Raw genomic sequence first — 20806 nt, 5'->3', positions numbered from 1 at the left:
ACTACATTGTCTATACACATAGAACCAAAAGGTTTTCTAGCTTTTGGAATGAACTTCCTTTTGAAACTTGTAGGAGAAACAGAAACACTCTCTCTCTCTCTCTCTCTCTCTCTCTCTCTCTCTCTCTCTCTGTATTGGGTAGGGATGGAGGTGGGGTGGCAGGACTGCAAGTTACCTTAGGTTTATGCCAGGAGGGAGGTTACGGGAGTGAAGGAAGTACAGCTCCCATCTGTGCAGCTAAGAAAAACTGATTGCTGCTGGTGGTGGGAAGGATACAGATGGCATGGGTTGTGAAGCACTCACTGAAATCTCACATGTTGTGCTCTACTGCATGTTGTGCCACTGGGTGGTCCACCTTGTTTCTGGCAAGAGTTTGGCAGTGGTCTTTCATTCTAGTTGACAGCTGGTTGGTTGACACATCAATGTAAAACGCTGTGCAGTGGCTGGAGGAGAGCTGATATGTAACATGGCTGCTTTCACAAGTGGCCCGGAATCTGATGGGGCAGGATAAGTTTATATTGGGCAGGTCTTGTATCTGGGTCTTCCACAGGGATATGATCCCTGTGGCCGGGGATTGGGGGTGGGAGTGGCATAGGGATGGACTACGGTGTTGTGGAGGTTGGGTGGGCAGCAGAACACCATTTTGGGAGGTGGTGGAAGTATTTTGGGGTGGATGTCCCTCATTTCAGGGCATGCTAATAGGAAATCAAAGCCCTGAAGAAGGATATGGTTCAACTCTTCCAGTTCCAGGTGGTATTGGGTGACAAGGGCTGTGCTTTCTTTTGGTTGGTTTTTGAGATGGATTTGAGGATTAGATTGTGTGTGTGTGTGTGTGTGTGTGTGTGTGTGTGGATTAGGTGTGTGTGTGTGTGTGTGTGTGTGTGTGTGTGTGTGTGTGTGTGTGTGTGTGTGTGTGTGTATGGAATGGGAGATCTGTTTGTGAATTAGGTCTGGAGGGTATTGACTGCTTGCAAATGCCTTTGTGAGGCCTTTAGTATACTGGGTGAGAGGTTTCTGATTGCATTGCACTAGATGTGTCTGTCACGGGTGGCCAGGCTGTATGGGAGGGATGTTTTGGAGTGGAAGGAGTGGCAGCTGTCAGAGTGCAGGTACTGTTGCTGATGGGTGGGTTTGATGTGGAACAAGGTGGGGATGGAGCCATCTGAGAGGAGGAGATCGATATTTAGGAAGGTAGCATGATGGTTGGTGGAGGTCCAGGTGAGGTGGATGGGAGAGAAGGTGTTGAAGTTGTGGAGGAATGAGGATAAGGTGTCTTAGCCTTGGGTCCAGACTAAAAAGATGTCATTAACAAACCTGAACCAGACCTGAGGTTTAGGGTTTTGGGAAGCTAGGAATGTTTCCTCTAGTGGCCCACGAAGAAGTTGGCATAGGAGGATGACATGTGGGTGCCCATGGCTGTGCCACAAATTTGCTCGGATAATGCCCGTGGCCCTACCACAATTGAACACTACTTCTGCCTAAGCTATGCAGATTCCAAACCTACCACTTCGTTCCTCGTACACTCATAACTACTTCACCTTTGAAGGGAAGGCATACAAGCAAATTCATATGGTATGGTCAAGAGCACCTGTGTGCACCTCCCTATGCCAACCTCTTTATGAGCCACCTAGGGGAAACATTCCAGACTTCTGAAAACCCAGAACCTGCATCCCCTGGTCTGGTTCAGGTTTATTGATGACATCTTTATAATCAGGACCCAAGGCCAGGACACCTTATCCTCATTCCTCCACAACCTCAACAACTTCTCTCCAATCCACCTCACCTGGTCCTCCTCCACCCATCTTGCCACCTTCCTAAATATCAATCTCCTCTTCTCAGATGGCTCCATCCACACCTTGTTCCACATCAGACCCGCCAGTCAGCAACAGTACCTGCATTCTGACAACTGCCACTCCTTCCATTCCAAAAAATCCCTCCCATACAGCCTGGCCACCTGCGGTAGACACATCTGCAGTGATCAGAATTTCATTGTAAATAGATCTCTTGTGGCATAACCTCACACACACCTGATCCTCACAACCATCCGAAGAACCAACCGCTAAGAAGTGCTCCCCTCGTCGCCCAATACCACCTGGGACTGGAACAACTGAACCATGTTTTTCATCAGGGCTTTGATTATCTGTCATCATGCCCTAAAATGAGGGAAATCCTACCTAAGATACTTCCAACACCTCCCAAAGTGGTGATCTGCCACCCACCCAACCTCCACAACATCCTAGTCCATCCCTATGCCACTCCCACCCCAAATACCCAACCGCAGGGATCATACCCCTGTGGAAGACCCAGATGCAAGACCTGCACAATCTACCCCACCCAACACCAGCTATTCCAGACCTGTTGTAGGCTTATCCTACCCCATCAGAGTCATGGTCAAATGTGAAAGCAGCCATGTTATATACCAGCTCTGCTGCAACCACTGCACAACATTGCATTGCATTGTTTTGATATGACAACCAACCAGCTGTCAGCTAAAATGAATGGTCACCACCAACCTGTTGCCATAAACAAGGTGGGCCACCAAGTGGCGCAACGTGCGGCAGAGCACGACATGCGAGATTTCAGCAGGTGCTTCACAACCCATGCCATCTGCATCCTCCCCACCACCACCAACTTTTCTGAGCTGCACAGATGGGAGCTATCCTTACAGCACATCCTTCGCTCCTGTAATCCCCAGGCCTAAATCTTATATGTTAAACTTGTTTGACTCCTTCTGTTCCAGGTTAATTTCAAACATTTTTCATTTCTTCTTCACCAGGAGGGAAGCACATTCACATTTAATGTGTAAAACATTTGTAAAGGGTTTTTTTTTCCTGTGCCATCTTCTTGTAATTACATGTATGGTAGCAATTTTAACCACTGGCATACCATGTCACAAAAATTTATTTTAACAATTTGTATCATAAACATGTGTTTTTGCTGTAGAGAGTAAACCAGAACTCCACTGACAAACTTTCAGAAGTTGTTAAGGGACACCTTCAGATTTTTTTGGTATTAGGGACCCACGGCCTCTGGAGGCTCATTACAGAGTCATTGGATTTCTCTTTTATTCACATCCCAGTTAGCTTTGTATCTATATTACACTGAAAATAGTGCACAACAGTGCAAATGTCAGCAGTATGCATTTTGTGTCCTATGGGGAAACAAACTTGTTCTATTCACTCACAGTAAGTGCTCTTGACAACAATAATGCCCACATTACTCTTCACTCTCAAGCTTGCATTCAGTATTGCACATCTCTGTCTTCAGTTTGTTTTTCCGGCAATGTTACTTGTACCTTAACAGTGATACACAGTACTTTGAGTAGGGTTACTGATCAAGACTTGACCAATGTGCACTCTGTGTGCAGTTCCACTGAATGCAGTGGGAGAGTGGCACAGTGATGCCTATGCCAAGTTCTTCCTGCAGTAATGACAGTGCTTTTGTGTCTGTGCTTAGACTACTACAAGAAACTGGATGTGTTATACATTTTGGTGATTGGGTATTTCAGTTCTTTTGCATTGTTATCATGGTATTTGAACAGAAGTGAAGATAGCTGTGGTAATAAACTGAATGAATCATAATTATATTACACTGAGGTGAAAAAGGTAATGGGACAGTGATAATATCTGTACAAGAGGTATAAAAGTGTAGTGCGTGGGTGGAGCTGTCATTTGTACTTCAGGTGATTTTGAAAAGGTTTCTGACATGATTATGGCTGCACAACAGGAATTAACAGACTTTGTATGTGGAATGGTAGTTGGAGCTATATGCCTGGGACTTTCAGTTTCAGAAATCATTACAGAATTTAATATTGTGATATCCACAGTGTCAAGAGTGCGTCGAGAGTACCAAATTGTAGGCATTACCCCTCACCGTGAATAACACAGTGGCTTACACCCTTCACTTAATGAACGAGAGCAGCATCGTTTGCATAGAATTGTCAGTGCTAATAGGCAAGCAACTCTGTTAACATCACAGAAATCAGTCAAAGTATCTGTTAGGACAGTGTGGTGAAATTTGACATTAATGGGCTGTGACAACCGACGACTGACACAAATGCTGTTGGTAACAGCACGACATCACCTGCAGCACCTCCCCTGGCCTCATGACCATATTGGTTGGAACCTGCACAACTGGAAATTTGTGGCTTGGTCAGATATGTGCTGATTTCAGTTGGTAAGAGCTGATGGTAGGTTGAGTGTGGTCCAGACCCCATTGAAGCCATGGGTGTACCGTATTTACTCGAATCTAAGCCGCACATGAAAAATGAGACTCGAAAACAAGGGGGGGGAAAAAATTCCCGAATCTGAGCCGCACCTGAAATTTGAGACTCAAAATTCAAGGGGAGAGAGAAGTTTTAGGCTGCACCTGCAAATCGAAACAAAGTTGGTCCATTTAATATGAGACACAATTTAGGTCGAATGAGTGACGATAGAGCTACAGCAGTTTGGTTCAAGTCGTAAGCTTAGCAGTTAAGCTTTACCAGGTAGCCATTGCTATGCGTCAGGCGCTCCATCCGTATTTATACGGGTACCCTTCCTTTTTCACGTGCTTCATCTGGTTTGAATTGATTGCTTATTCTTCTTTGATCTGATAAGTGCCGTTTTCTTTGTTATAGGTGTTTACGTCACTCTAAGCTGAAAATGCATTACTGTACTGTGTCATGCACTGTTTGTCACATTCTGATGATGAGTGTTTACGGCCTGTCGCCGCTCGTGGCATGGCTTGCTTTTGTGCGTGTTACCACCGCTTATAATTAAAAAAAAAGAAAAAAAATTAGCGAACCAATGGCAAGAGACTGCTGTTTCTTGTTACTTACACTGCTCCTTTCTTTGATAATGATCAACAAGAACCAAATAATAGACTGCATATGATAGAAGATGTTCTGAATGAGAGTTTAGCGACAAATTTTCTGCGTTTGAAAATCTTTGCAGACGCCTCTTTAGCACATTACATTCTGCACAGAAATTAGAGTCATCTTAGATTCAAAAATCTAGTCAATTGCCGTGCTTCAGTTCTGACTGTATCACTATTAGACATAAGAATAATATGAATATAAACGTGACACGATATGTATATTCTTCCGCATGTGCTGTTGTCTCACTCTAGTTTCGTAGTTTATTAGGCACACAGGATTTAAAAGAGCGCAGCAAACACGAAAGAATACATGGCAAAATGTTTATATTTGTATTATTCTTATGGTGATGAGAATACTGAATGTGATTCACAGTTCATAAAATTTCTTACTAGCAACCATCTCTTCTGACAGCTAGGAAAAAATTCATAATGTACAGTTGGCCATATTGACAAATATCCCAAACAGTCTTGCCAATCGGATTTTCGTAGTGCATTGAAATGCTGCTATATTCGAAGATGAACAATACAGAATTTGTATTTACTTCATTGGGTAATGTATGAAAATGCAGTGGTCGAAACTCGGGGCGGAGAAAAAAAAACACGTCTTCCACCTTTCTTTCTTTCTTTTTTTTTTTTACTGCTGCAGGGGTTTTGGTGCCAGTATTTATCTTTGTGCCTGAAAGCATGCCAGTGTAACGCTACATATATTCGACGGCAGAAGTTACACTTGTGGCGGCACCTACCAACATTTTTCAGAACTTCCGCTTACTTTGCACTCGATTCTAAGCTGCAGGCGGTTTTTTGGAATACAAAAACCGGAAAAAAAGTGCGGCTTACATTCGAGTAAGTACGGTTAGTTGTCAACAAGGCACTGTGAAACCTGATGGTGGCTCCATAATTGTGTGGGCTACGTTTACACGGAATGGGCTGGATCCTCTGGTCCAATTGGACCGGTGTTCAGATACTTGGAGACCATTTGCAGCCGTTCGTGGAGTTTGTGCTTCCTAATGATTTTACCACCCAGATCACCTGGCATTAATCCCATCAAACATTTATGGGATGTAATTGAGAGATCAGTTTGTGCACAAAATCCTGCAGCTGCAACACTTAACTTATAGATGGCTGTAGGGGCAGCATGACTCAGTATTTATGCAGGGGACATCCAGGGACTTTTTGCATCCATATCATGTTGAGTAGCTGCACTAAGTTGGGCAAAAGGAGGTCTGACACAATATTAGGAGATATCCCATGACTTTTGTCACTTTAGTGTAATACTCTGTAACGAGCAATTGGAGACCGTGGGTCTGTTGTACCAAAACACTCAGAAGGTATCCTTGAACAACCTCTGAAATTTTGTTGATGGAGTTCTGGGTCACTTTCTATTTAATGTGACAGTGCTCTGAAACAGGAAATTTCCATAGTCCGTAAATTTTCACACAAAAAGTATCTAGCCCTTTAGCTTAAGCAATACAGCATCAGATTAGTAGTACAGCCTGTGATGCAGAAACTGATCTTGCATCATTGTAGGTCATATTTTGTAGCATCATGAATTCATCCCAGTGGAATCACAAAACTCATTCCTCTCTATGCCCTCATTAGCTTTCACATTCCATGTGAGGATGCCTTAAGAATGTACAAAGATTTTAGACAAAAGAACAGGCTGTCCTCAGGTAAAGATGCAGAATTACTGAAAAGAAGTTGTAATAATGCTGGAATCATATCTTTATATTGCTTTTTTCCTATGATAATTGTGTCTCATCCTCTTCCTATGAAATGAGAGTGTAGTACAAGGATAGTAAAAAAGTTCTTGGAATGAAATAAAAAGAAACTACTTACATAAGTAAAACTATTCTATTTGTAAATGAATTCTACCTATACACTAATGCACATGGTCAAGTTACATTCCAATCACTTAATCCAATCCCAAAAATTAGGTTCTTCCAGGTCTGCAAAATATCCATGAACTTTGGCTGTCAATTCTTTGTTTGAAGAGAATCTTCATCCACAAGAAAATTTGGAGCTTGGGAGAAATGTAAGTCTGATAGAGCCAGATCAGGCAAATAAGGTGGGTGTGGCAAGAGTTCATATCTTACAAGGAGAGGTCCTCAAGGGTGGGATTTACTTTTTGAAACAGTCTGTATGGTTGTGAAGATTAGGGTGCCAAGTATCACATACTGGAGCCATTCATCGCAGTGAGCCCTCGTTTCTGAGTAATCAACAAAAAAATATTTCATAATTTCCTGTGAGGCCCTAGAACTTTAAAAACTGTAGCGTCACAGATTGGCAGTGTAGGATAATGGGTAATATGATTAAAATTATGGGAATTAGAAATATAAATAGAAACATTACATTAAAACTAGTTACCTGAGTAAAAATCATTCTGATAAAGATCAAAAAATAAAAAATTTCAAAGCATTTGATGAGATTCGAACCCATAATCTTCTGCATATGAGGAAACCACCTTAACCATTATACTACACCACTACTCTGTGCAAAGGCTCCTATTTTTAAAGCTCTAGACCATCAAATGAAATTATGAATTTTTTTTCTTGATTGCTCTCAAACTAGGGTCCATCAGGGTAAATGAAAGCAGGGTGTGATACCTTGGACGTTAACCTACATCACTGTATAGATGGTTTCAAAAAGTGGATCCCAACCTTGGGGATCTCTCATTGTCAGTTCATGTACTTTTGCTGTGGCAACGAGATTTGTGTAAGTTCTGTTTTGATGAAAAGTGACTTTCTTCCTTGCAAAATTTGTTTTTTTTCCCCCATATCTTTTGCTGCAGTTGGCCAGGAGGTTAGCATAGTAGTGTCCTGCAATTGTTTAACCACTGAGAAGATAATCTGTGTGCAGGACCTCTTTTGCATCTCAGAAACTGATACCATTGCTTTTCCAGCCAACTGTATTGCCTTTTCTGTCTTTGGTGGTGGTTCATCAGCATGCTTCATCTTTTGTTTTGTCTCTGGGATGTGATGGATCCAAGTTTCATCTGTGGTTATAGACTGTTGGAAAAAATCGTTTTGCTTACACTGAAAATGGATCAAACATTGTTTGAACATTTGCATTCTGATGCATTTCTCATCATGTGTTGATAGTTGGAACACCCATCTAGCAGATAATTTTCTCATATCTAGTTCCACTGTAAAAATATGATATGCCTATTCAGATGACATCCATAGAGCTTCAGCAATTTCTCGCAATTTCAGTTGGTGATCTTGCATAGTGGCTCATCTTGGCTGACCACTTCACAGATTATCTTCTAAGCTCTCGCAATAAAATTTAAACTAATTTGTCCACTTGGTAATAGTTGAATATTGAGGAGCAGAGTCCCCCCAATGTGTTCTGAAAATCAGCGTGAATTTCCCTTGCTTTCTTACCTTTCTTTACAATGTACTTAAATCACTTTCTCATTTTCTTCTGTGCGGGCTTTAAAGCATCAATAAATTTGAAGAACAATATTTTTTCAACAGACTGTGTATAAGTTTCTTTATTTTTCATAATACTGGTTTTGGGCATTGTCCATTCTCAAATGTGTCTCTAGTTACACACATAGCTACATTGTCATCATTAATTTTAAATTAATGATGATGATATGTTACTAGAGACACACTTGAGAATGGATAATGCCTGAAACAGATAATGTGAAAAATTGGAAGTTCTTCACAGTCTGGTGGAAAAATGTCATTCTTCAAACATAATCATGGCTTGAATTTTGATTTCTTTGCATCTTCACAAACTACTAAACAAGCACAACAACAGAGAGATGTCTGCATCACAGATCTCTACCCAGGGCACTGATGTGTCACCTGTTTACACATAAAAGATGACCTTTTGGTATGTGGGAACTTTGTTGCACTGGCCCTGACATCTGGTGGTGATTCCATGAAATTTTCGAACTGCCTTCATGACGCATGAGGGAATGTGCTTATAGCTTCAATTACCTCCATTTACTTTGCTTTTTCCAGGTTCCTGAAGAGCCATTAGCAGTCTCAGAGTTCACTAGCTGTTTTAAAGAGGAACCAGACGTAGATTTAGGGATCGACACAACTGACAGTAATGTAAGTATTCACGTATATGTCAAAATTCTTCTCATATTGTAGTTGTGGCAGGTAATGGTTATTGTGTGAACAATTTTTGTAAATTACATGTGCCTCCTGGATAGTTTCAAGTGGCAAGCATGGCTAGCAACCTGGACAGTGACAGCTGTGGGCTGGTGCTAGTCAGTAATCCTCAGTAACCGTAAGCTTCATGCATACTTTGGAGACAACCATACAGAGCTGTGGGTCATTAAGTTTCCCAGGAGCGGAGATTTCCTCTTAAGCTGCAAAAGGATTAAGAGCTCTACAAGAAATCTCGACCTAAAGATCTTAAAAAATGTGATGGGATGGATGGCTCTTGAAACAAATCTGTGGTTTGAGAGCCTCTGTGGCACCTAGCACATCTACATCTACATGATTACTCTGCAATTCACATTTAACTGCCTGTCAGAGGGTTCATCGAACCATCTTTAAGCTACTTCTCTACCATTCTAGTCTCGAATAAAATGCAGGAAAAATTAACACTTCAGTCTTTCCGTGTCAGCTCTGATTTGTTTTATTTTATTCTGATGATAATTTCTCCCTATGTAGGTAGGCACTCACAAAGTATTTCCACACTCTGAGAAGAAAATTGGTGATTGAAATTTCATGAAAAGTTGCTGCTGCAGCAAAAACTGCCTGTCTTATAATGACTGCCATCCTATTTGAAGTATCATATCTGTGGCACTCTTTCCCCTACTTTGCAATAGTACAAAACAAGCAGCCCTTCTCTGAACTTTTTCAGTGTCCTCTATCAATTGTATCTGATGTGGATCCCACACCACACAGTAGTACACCAGAATAGAGCAGACAAGTGTTGTGTAAGCACTCTCTTTAGTAGACCTGTTAAATTTCTAAGTGTTCTGTCAATAAATTGCAGTCTTTGGTTTGCTTTCCACATGGCATGATCTATGTGATTGTTCCAATTTAAGTTATTCGTAATTGCATTCCCTAAGTATTTAGTTGAGTTTACAGCCTTTACCCTTATGTAATTTATCATGTAACAGAAATGTAGTGAGTTCTTTTTAGTGCTCATGTGGATGACTTCACAATTTTTATGATTTAGACTTAGTTGCCACTTTTTGCTCTATGCAGATATCTTGTCTAAATCATTTTACACTTCATTTTGATCGTCTGATGACTTTACATAGTGGTAAATGCACCAATGCAAACAATCTAAGAGAACTACTCAAGATTGTCTCCAAAATTTTTTATGTAGATCAGGAACAACAGAGGACCTTGGGGAATGCCAGATATTACTTCTGTTTTACTTGATAACTTTCCATCAATTATTACAAATTCTGACCTTTCTGACAAGAAATCACAAATCCAGTCACACAACCAAGACAACTTTCTATAGACACACAATTTAATTAGAAGTCCCTCGTGAGGAGCAGTTTTGGAGGCCAGTCTTTCATGAGGATGTTTCGAAAGCCTTCTGGAAATCAAAACATATGGAAACAATTTGATATCTCTTGTTGGTAGCATTCATTACTCTGTGAGAATAAAGAGCTACTTGTGTTTCAGAAGAACAAGATTTACTGAATCCATGTTGACTAATTCTCAATAAATCGTTTTTTTTTTTTTTCAAGATGATTCACAATGTTTGAACACTGTATTATCAAGTGGAGTGCGCAGCATAGTGGACCACATGGCCAAATCAGAATGGAATTTTAAAATGGTGAATTGCATAAATAGGACGACAGAAGAAATTACAAAAACACCATAAACAGCAGTCTACATTGTAGAAGGTGCAACATGCAACAGTAGTAGTTTAAGATGACTAAATGTTTTGCGACAAAGTGCTGCAGTATAACTGTTGAATGAAACAGTCATATTTCTGGTATGTGGAATAACGGGTGATGATTCAATCTGAATTGTGTTAGAGCTGTTCTTTATGTGTGTGGCCAAAATGTTACAATTAAACTATTAAAAGATACCCATTATGAATGCAACTGGAGGTAATGTTAAATGCAGTGACATGCCTTCTTCAGGACATTGACAAAAAAATAGAAGAAAGATCAAGAGGAAAGAGAGGCCCGATGCTAGGAAGAATCTGAAAAATGTTTGGAACTAATGTTACGCAAGCCACTAGAAGATACAGATAAATGTGAAGGTTTAGAAACTGACAGTCAAGTAGGAACTTCTGAACTGCATAGAGAGCTACAAAAACAAGACCAAACTGAAGCACCAGCAGATACAAAGTGAACAAATCCACATGAGCACAGATTTAAGTCAGCAACATTGTTTAAAAGAAAACAGTATATACAAGCAGAGGATGATAGTCTAACCAAAGTAGAGGAAGAAATGTATACTATGAAGATCTTATTAGTACCAAATTCATGTGTGGATGTCATACTAGGTACAGGCTGGATATGGAATATAGAGTAGAGATCAGTTTTAGTGACAATGCCGAAAGTATTGAGGGGGCAAAAGAGAACATATGCTTAGGTATAAAGAGAAGAAAACTATAGAGAACACAGAAGCATTTATAAGAATGTATTGCACTGTGCTAGGAAAGGGCCAGGGGAACCAGGAACAAATGGATTATGTGTCATACTGCAGCACCTAGAAGAGGAAGAAATACCCACTGAGGAAGAGGAAACTGCCCAGAAAATCACAGAGAGCAATACCAAAACCAATTCCATAACAGGAAAATAAACAGAGAAAAGGTATGGTGAGGAAGGAAGAAGGAAGTGAACATGAAATGGGAAAGCCAAGTGAGATGGAGTACTTAAAGTTATTTCATAACCTTGACACGGGTGCAGTGAGAGAAGAAATCAAATGCATGAGGATGAACAGTAGAAAGAAGAAGAAAGACAGACTGCAAGATTAATAGTGCTGCAGAGACAGCCGGGATACAGTTGTACGTCAAAAAACACTTTACAAGTATAAATTAGTTTCTCACTGTTCAAAATGCTTTCTCTGAGCTGACACATAGATGCTGATTGTTTTTCTTCAAGTTTACAGTGTGTCAGGTGTCAACAGAAACAGGAAATCCAGACACCAGCACAGCTCTGGGCAGCCAACCTCACCATCACTGGAGTCACAATTTTCTATGGTTTTGGTATCGCTCTCTGTGATTTTCTGGACACTTTCCTCGTCTTCATTCAGATTTTCTTTTTCTTCTAGATGCTGTTTCAAATTGCAGTGACACGTAATCCATTTGTGCCTGCTTCCCCTGGTCTTCTACTGCATTGCAAAATGTTCTCATAGATGCTTCTGTGTTCTCTATAGTTTTATTTTCTTTGTTGTTGTTGTGGTCTTCAGTCCTGAGACTGATTTGATGCAGCTCTCCATGCTACTCTATCCTGTGCAAGCTTCTTCATCTCCCAGTACCTACTGCAACCTACATCCTTCTGAATCTGCTTAGTGTATTCATCTCTTGGTCTCCCTTTATGATTTTTACCCTCCACGCTGCCCTCCAATACTAAATTGGTGATCCCTTGATGCCTCAGAACATGTCCTACCAACCGATCCCTTCTTCTAGTCAAGTTGTGCCACAAACTTCTCTTCTCCCAAATCCTATTCAACACCACCTCATTAGTTATGTGATCTACCCATCTAATCTTCAGCATTCTTCTGTAGCACCACATTTCGAAAGCTTCTATTCTCTTTTTATCTAAACTATTTATCGTCCATGTTTCACTTCCATACATGGCTACACTCCATACAAATACTTTCAGAAACAACTTCCTGACATTTAAATCTATACTCGATGTTAACATATTTCTCTTCTTCAGAAACGCTTTCCTTGCCATTGCCAGTCTACATTTTATATCCTCTATACTTCGACCATCATCAGTTATTTTGCTCCCCAAATAGCAAAACTCCTTTACTGCTTTAAGTGTCTCATTTCCTAATCTAATTCCCTCAGCATCACCTGACTTAATTCAACTACATTCCATTATCCTCGTTTTGCTTTTGTTGATTTTCATCTTATATCCTCCCTTCAAGACACTGCCCATTCTGTTCAACTGCTCTTCCAAGTCCTTTGCTGTCTCTGACAGAATTACAATGTCATCGGCGAACCTCAAAGTTTTTAATTCTTCTCCATGGATTTTAATACCTACTCCGAATTTTTCTTTTGTTTCCTTCACTGCTTGCTCAATATACAGATTGAATAACATCGAGGAGAGGCTACAACCCTGTCTCACTCCCTTCCCAACCACTGCTTCCCTTTCATCCCCCTCAACTCTTATAACTGCCATTTGGTTTCTCTACAAATTGTAAATAGCCTTTCGCTCCCTATGTTTTACCCCTGCCACCTTCAAAATTTGAAAGAGAGTATTCCAGTCAACATTGTCAAAAGTTTTTTCTAAGTCTACAAATGTTAGAAACGTAGGTTTGCCTTTCCTTAATCTAGCTTCTAGGATAAGCTTGCCTCACATGAACCAATATTTCTATGGAATCCAAACTGATCTTCCCCAAGGTCGGCTTCTACTATTTTCTTTGTAAGTAAGCAAATGCTCTCTTATTTTGCCCCAATCATTGTGATGTTGCAGCTGCTGCTAACAGCCAGTGTGGGGAGGGAGCGTCGACCTCCAGGGCTTGTGTCCCACTAACTGCTATTATTTGTTGACCGGACCAAACTATGAGGGTCACTCCAAAAGAGATGCACACTATTTTTTTTAAATCCATCTTTTATTCTACATGTTTGAAAGTTTTACAGTGTGTAGATACATCCTTTAGGAAAAATATTTTCATTCCTGCACATAATTTCCATCCCTCTCAGCTGCCTTACGGCATCTTGGAACCAGCACCTGTATACTTACATGGTAAAATTCTGGACCAACCTGTTGGAGCCACTGTTTGACACCGTGCACAATGGAGTCATCATCTTCAAACCGTGTTCCATGAAGAGAGTCTTTCAGTTTCCCAAAGAGATGATAGTCACATGGAGCCAGGTCTGGACTGTAAGGTGGGTGTTTCAGTGTTGTCCATCTGAGTTTTGTGATTGCTTCCATAGTTTTTTGACTGACATGTGGCCATGCATTGTTGTGCAACAGCAAAACATCCTGCTTTTGCCGATGTGGTCGAACACGACTCAGTCAAGCTTGAAGTTTCTTCAGTGTCATCACATATGCATCAGAATTTATGGTGTTTCCACTCGGCATGATGTCCACAAGCAAGAGTCCTTCGGAATCGAAAAACACTGTAGCCATAACTTTTCCATCAGAAGGTGTGGTTTTGCTTTTTTTTTTTTTTTTTCTTGGATGAATTTTCATTATGCCACTCCATTGATTGCCTCTTCATCTCTGGTGAAAAATGATGGAGCGATGTTTCGTCACCTGTCACAATTCTTCCAAGAAATTCATCTCCACCATTCTCGTACTGTTCCAAAAGTTCGCTGCATACTATTTTTCTTGTTTCTTTGTGAGCCATTGTCAACATCCTGGGAACGCACCTGGCACAAACCTTTTTTAACGCCAACACTTTCAGTATTCTGCAAACACTTCCTTCCCCTATCCCATCGTAGTGTGACAGTTCGTTCACTGTGATGTGTCTGTCAGCAGTCAGCAATTTGTTAACTCTCTGCACATTGTCGGGAGTGTGTGCAGTACAAGGCCTTCCGCTGCAAGGACAATCCTCAATATTGCCGTGCCCGCTTTCATCACGTAACCTGTTTGCCCACCGAGTAACTGTACTGCGATCAACAGCAGCATCTCCATACGCCTTTTTCAACCTCTTGTGGATGTTTCCCACTGTCTCGTTTTCACAGCACAAGAATTCTATGACAGCACGTTGCTTCTGACGAACGTCAAGCGTAGCAACCATCTTGAAGACATGCTGTGACGGCGCCACTCACGGGAACAGGTTGAACTTAGTTTGAAAACAAGCGGGAAGGATGTATCTACACACTGTAAAACTTTCACACATGCAGAATGAAAAGTGTATTTTTACAAAAATAGTGTGCATTTCTTTTGGAGTGACCCTTGTAAATGTGCCAACATGCAGATGGTGCACAGGTTGTTTCCGCCATACCATGACAGACAGTGAGCAGCATTCCAACAATGCCTCTAATATAAGTCAGTACAGCAAAAAACCAGTCCACAGTTACAAATGTCACCTTTTTTATTCACTCGATGACTAGTTTTGGGCTGAGACCCATTTTCAAATCATCGTAACGTAGTTGAGTTTGAAAATGGGTTGTGACCCAAAACTAATCAAGTGAATAAAAAAAAGTGAAACTTGCAACTTTGGACTGGTTTTTTGTTGTACTGATTAAAAGACGTTGCTGACCCACAGCTACTCCAGCATGCTGGAAGTTTGTAAATAGAAATGGCGTTCAAAAAGTTTTGCACACTCATCTCCTTTTTTTTTTTTGGTAGGAGGAGAATGAAATTTTTTTGTGAACATATGTGGAACATTTAGCTATACATTGAGCCTACTCAGTGTAGCCTCCATCAGCTGCGACACATCTGGCCCAACATTCTTTCCATGATTGAAATGCAGTTTGGTAAAATTCTGGGAATTGACTTTTACACCATCGCTTGATACAGGAAATAAGGTCTTTCTCACTATCACATATTTTACCGTGCAGATGGGCCTTCAGATGACCAAAGAGGTAAACATCAGACGGAGCCAAGTCCGGACTGTAGGGAGGATGAGGAACAATTTTCCAACCAATTTTCCTGATTTTCTCCTGCGTCATAAGGGGTGTATGGGGTCTGGCATTGCCCTGGTGTAGTCTGATGAGCTGACCCTGAAACTGTGGTCTGTGGGTCTTGATGGCATGCTGTGCCATCAAACATCTGTCATTTTGGATGATTTGATCAGTGGTCTCCTTATTCACATCACTCACTGCCGTCGATGGTCTACCGCATCGTGGATTGTCCAGTAGAGAGAAATCACCTTCTCTAAACCTCTGCAACCATCACTGGATACTGCTGCGATCCACTGTGTCCTCCCCATAAACAGGAAGCAGCTTCTTGTGAATCAATGTGGCAGAGTCATCGCCAGTCTTGAAGAGGAACTCCATCACCGACCGTTGTCGCAACCTGACATTTACTTCACCTGTAAATAAAAGAAAATACTTTTATATACCAACTTATAGCTAAATATTCCAAAATATTTCGTTCTCCTTCTGCAAAACATAAAAAACTTTGAGACAAGTGTGCAAAACTTTTTGAACACCCTTGTAACAATAACACTCACGTCCACAGCTCATGGTCTAGTGGCTAACGTTGCTGCCTCTAGATCATAGGGTCCCAGGTTTGATTCCCGGCCGAGTTGGGAGATTTTCTCTGCCCGGGGACTGGGTGTTTGTGTTTTCATCATCATCATTCGTGACCATGGCTAGAGTGGACTGTGTAAGAAAATTGGACTATGTAAAAATTGGTACTTCGTACGGGGCACTGGTGATTGTGCAGTTGAATGCTTCACAAACCAACCACCCCCATCATCATCATCATCATCATCATCATCATCATCATCATCATCAACAACAACAACAACAACAACAACAACAACACTCACAATGGTGTACTTCAGTGTGTTCTGCCAAATTGTTGTTTCCATTTGGTATGCAATACTTCAATGACCAATGCGGACGTCCTCTTCAGGTGACGCAAATTTTGCTGCTACACTTATGAGCCAGAACATTATGACCACATGCTTAATAGCTTTTTTTTCTGTCTTCGGAGTGAAGTGTATCTCTGATTCTGGTATCCAACTGTTTGTTGGTAGGTTTGTGGAGATATGTAGCACAAGATATCTACATATCTATCAACAGGTCATGTAATTAGTATAAATAACAGGCCACCCAAAGTGACCCAGATGGGTTCCATAGGATTACCCCGTTCTTCAACGAGCACACACAGAATTTGTATACATTTCTATCTTCCATATGTATGAATATGGCTGACATTACTTATGCAAAGCTTCAGTCATTATCTTTCACAGCAGATTCAACACCCCCGAGAAGGGATGAAGGAATACTGGTGGAATTTTGTCATTATCTAACTGCAAATCACCAAGTAATCCCACTGATACTGTCTGCTGATGAAGCCACTTTCACTCATGACAATAAAAATAACCAATATAACAAAAACCCAGTCCGAAATTGCAAATTTTGCTTTTTTTTTATTAACTTGATGACTAGTTTCAGGCTGAGACACATTCTCAAATCATCATAACGTAGTCAAAAATGGTATTTCAAGAGACGTGAAAACCATGTCAAAAATGTGCAGAATTATCTATATGCACTGTAACTGTTTGTTGCACATTGACATTGTTTTCGCATCTTTAGAAATATCATTTTTGAGTATTTTACAATGAGCTGAAAATTACTGTCAGCCCAAAACTCGAGTGGATAAAAACATAAAATTTGCAACTTTGAACAGGTTTTTTTCCTACTAATTAACAGAAGTTGTTGACCCACAGCTACTCCAGCATGCTAGAAGTTTTTCAGTGTGAGTGACTGCAAGTCTGCAACAAGGGAGCCTTCCGTATATTGTGCTTGCCTGTGAATGTTCCTACTATTTTTTGTGAACTGATTGAAACTAAAGACTGAGGTGACTGATAATATGGCTGTTATGCAGTTCAGTCATTAAGTGATTGATGTCCAGTTGTGGATGGTTTCGTGGTTAATATTTCATTGTTTTTGTCTATTTTGTGTGTGTGTAGAAATCAGAGGACCCTTAGTCACTTGAGTATGATGAGTTTTGGTTAGTAAATGTACATCTAAATTTGTGTAAGATGATATCTTAATACGAAGCAATTAATGAGCTGTGTGTGGTGTTGTTAAACAGAGCATCTGCAAAGTTAGTTTAAGTTACTAGTTATTTGAGACTAATTTCATTGCATGCAAGTTTTTTTGCATGTTCTTGATTTTGGTGTTATTTTTCCAAATTTGAAAAAGAAGCTGGCAGGGGGATGTGAGGTACACACATCTCGGTTTTATTTTATTAATGCAGGGAGACAGAAACAGCAGTGGTCTTAGCTCAGTGTTGCCTGCACCAAAACTGTGTTTATTGCACATTTTGGCTCCCTGTGATTTTAGTAAAATCAACTGGTACCATTAAGTAGTAGGAGACCCTTTCCTAGTTCCTTGTGAGACACTATTTCTTCATGCTCTACCAACCCAAATATTCTGTCTATTGCCCTACAGAGCTTTGTTTTGGAAGATGAGATGTGGTGGGGTTTCATCCTCCTCACCACATAGCAAACACTTAGGGGCTTCTTCCTCTATAGTCATCATGTGTAGGCGTTTCTTAAGAAGTTCCCTGAGTGAGTCATGAGCTCTACCATGAGTTTAATCTGTTTCTTCTTCAAGCTAGGATTACAGGACTTTGCAATCATTACCTTGCCATGTTTTTGATTTTTTTTATCATATTCCTGTATTGTGCATGCTGCCGCATGATCTAGCTACATAGTTTTGAATTACCTTCACCCTAGTGATAATTAGGACAGGTGCCAGTCCAATAAATGGCATCATTACATCTGTGCTGACCAGTCTGTCAGCTGTTCATTGCTGTTAATTCCTGAGTGACCAGGGACCCACAACAGATGTGTCCCATTGCTTTCCCCTAGTCTGTCAAGGGATTCATGACATTTTGCTACAATACTTGATCTCAATGCAGGGGTTAATAGAGATTTCAGATCTGCTTGCCTGTCTCAATAAAAATGCCAGGTGATTTTTTTTTTCCTACCATGTATAAATTCTAGGGATTGATCGATGAGAGGATACAGAACAAAAAAGGCCTAATGAGCGTATATCTGGAAATGCATTGTTTCCATACTAGAGACCATTTATTCGATCATACATTGTTACAGAGACTGCAGTCTAATACACGCTGCACCATGCAACCACTGTTACAGTGTATGTTGAAAATGGCTTCCATGTGCTTCAACACATGTGAATGTGCTGTAGCATGTTCTGTCTCACGTTTGCATCAGCCAGGCTGCACCCAGACAGTGTCAAAGGCAGCGTGAATATGCTGCTCCAGTGTCTCCACATCTGGAATGGGCCCTGCATATGCGATACATTTGAGATGGCCCCATAACCAGAAATTGCAAGGGTTGTGATCTGGTGAATGAGCAGGCTATGCAACTGGACCCCCATTGTCTGATCTGTCGATTGGGGAAGACACCATTGACATGAATCTGAATGTTAACAGTGAAGTGGGCTGGAACAACGTCATGCAGCAGCGACACTTCTTCCAGCAGAGGAGGCAAAATCACCCGCAAAAAACGCCGATAGTTGTGGCCTGTTAGGTGACGTGGAAGGAAGACTGGTCCCAAAATATGGCTGCCAGTTATCCCGGCCCATACATTCCAGCTACACCGATGCTGATGATTCACTGTCACCATACCATGGGGGTTCTGCCTACTATCTAGCAGATGACAGGCTGCATGGTACAGCGCATATTAGACCACAATCTCTGTAACAAAGTGTGATTGAATAAATGGTCTCTAGCATGGAAACCATTCATTTCTGCAGATAAGTTCATTAGACCACTTTATTCCATATCCTGTCATAGATCAGTTCCTAGAGTTTGTATATGTTGGAAAAAATAACCCTGTGGATGCTAAGATCTTTGTAGCAGCTTCGCAAATTCTCCTTCATGCAAGCTTTGATAGTAGATACACTATCTGATAAAAAGTATCCGGACACCTGGCCGAAAATGACTTACAAATTCATGGCACCCTCCATCAGTAATGCTGGAATTCACTATGGTATTGGCCCAATCTTAGCCTTGATGACAGCTTCCACTCTCACAGGCAAAAGTTCCATCAGGTGCTGGAAGCTTTCTTGGGGAATGGCAGCCCATTCTTCACGGAATTCCGCACTGAGGAGAGGTATCAATGTCAGTTGGTGAGGCCTGGCATGAAGTTGGCGTTCCAAAACATTCCAAAGGTGTTCTATAGGATTCAGGTCAGGGCTCTGTGCAGGCCAATCCATTACAGGGATGTTATTGTCATGTAACCACTCCGCCACAGGAAGTGCATTGTGAACAGGTGCTCGATTGTGTTGAAGGATGCAGTTGCCATCCCCAAATTGCACTTCAACAGTGGGAAGCAAGAAGGTGCTCAAAACATCAATGTAGGCCTGTGCTGTTATAGTGCCATGCAAAATAACAGGGGGTGCAAGCCCCCTCCGTGATAAACATGATTACACTATAACACTACTGCCTCTGAATTTTACTATTGGCACTACACATGCTGGCAGATGATATTCACTGGGCATTCGCCATACCCACACTCTGCCATGGATCGCCACATTGTGTACCGTGATTCGTCGTTTTCCACACAATGTTTTTCCACTGTTCAATCGTCCAGTGTTTATGCTCCTTATACTAAGTGAGGTGTTGTTTGGCATTTACCGGCATGATGTGTGGCTTATGAGCAACCACTCAACCATGAAATCCGTTTTCTCACCTCCTGCCTGTCATAGTACTTGCAGTGGATCCTGATGCAGTATGGAATTCCTGTGTGATGGTCTGAATAGATGTCTGCCTATTATACATTATGACCCTCCTCAACTGTCGGCGGTCTCTGTCAGTCAACAGACGAGGTCAGCCTGTATGCTTGTGCTGTATGTGTTTCTTCACATTTCCACTTCACTATCACATCGGAAACAGTTGACCTAGGGATTTTTAGGAGGGTGGAAATCTCGCGTACAGACATATGACACAAGTGACACCCAATCACATGACCACATTCGTAGTATGTGAGTTCCACGTAGTGCCCCATTCTGCTCTCTCATGATCTCTAATGACTACTGAGGTTGCCGATAAGGAGTACCTGGCAGTAGGTGGCAGCACAATGCACCTGATATGAAAAATGTATGTTTTTGGTGGTATCCAGATACTTTTGATCACATAGTGTATTTCCACTTAGAATACTGTGGTCATCTTCCATAACAG

At 41.2% G+C, this 20806-nt stretch overlaps 1 protein-coding gene across 6 annotated transcripts in view; it reads left to right on the top strand.

Annotated features, from left to right (window-relative positions):
* The window catches only part of LOC126108126 (zinc finger protein 83-like), a 107300-nt gene that overhangs the window by 50090 nt on the left and 36404 nt on the right, over positions 1 to 20806 (top strand). For 5 of the 6 annotated variants that reach the window (XM_049913376.1, XM_049913377.1, XM_049913373.1 and 2 more), the window contains one exon: positions 8826 to 8918. In XM_049913376.1, the coding sequence (XP_049769333.1) occupies positions 8826 to 8918 (93 nt within the window). Of the gene's footprint in view, positions 1 to 6791; positions 6923 to 8825; positions 8919 to 20806 lie in introns of all 6 variants that reach the window. The other variant, XM_049913374.1, reaches the window with a different exon arrangement.

Source organism: Schistocerca cancellata, chromosome 11, assembly GCF_023864275.1.
Source record: "Schistocerca cancellata isolate TAMUIC-IGC-003103 chromosome 11, iqSchCanc2.1, whole genome shotgun sequence".
NCBI lineage: Eukaryota > Metazoa > Arthropoda > Insecta > Orthoptera > Acrididae > Schistocerca > Schistocerca cancellata.
The sequence above is the reverse complement of the archived record's forward strand: the minus strand, read 5'-3'. Positions and strand labels throughout refer to the sequence as shown.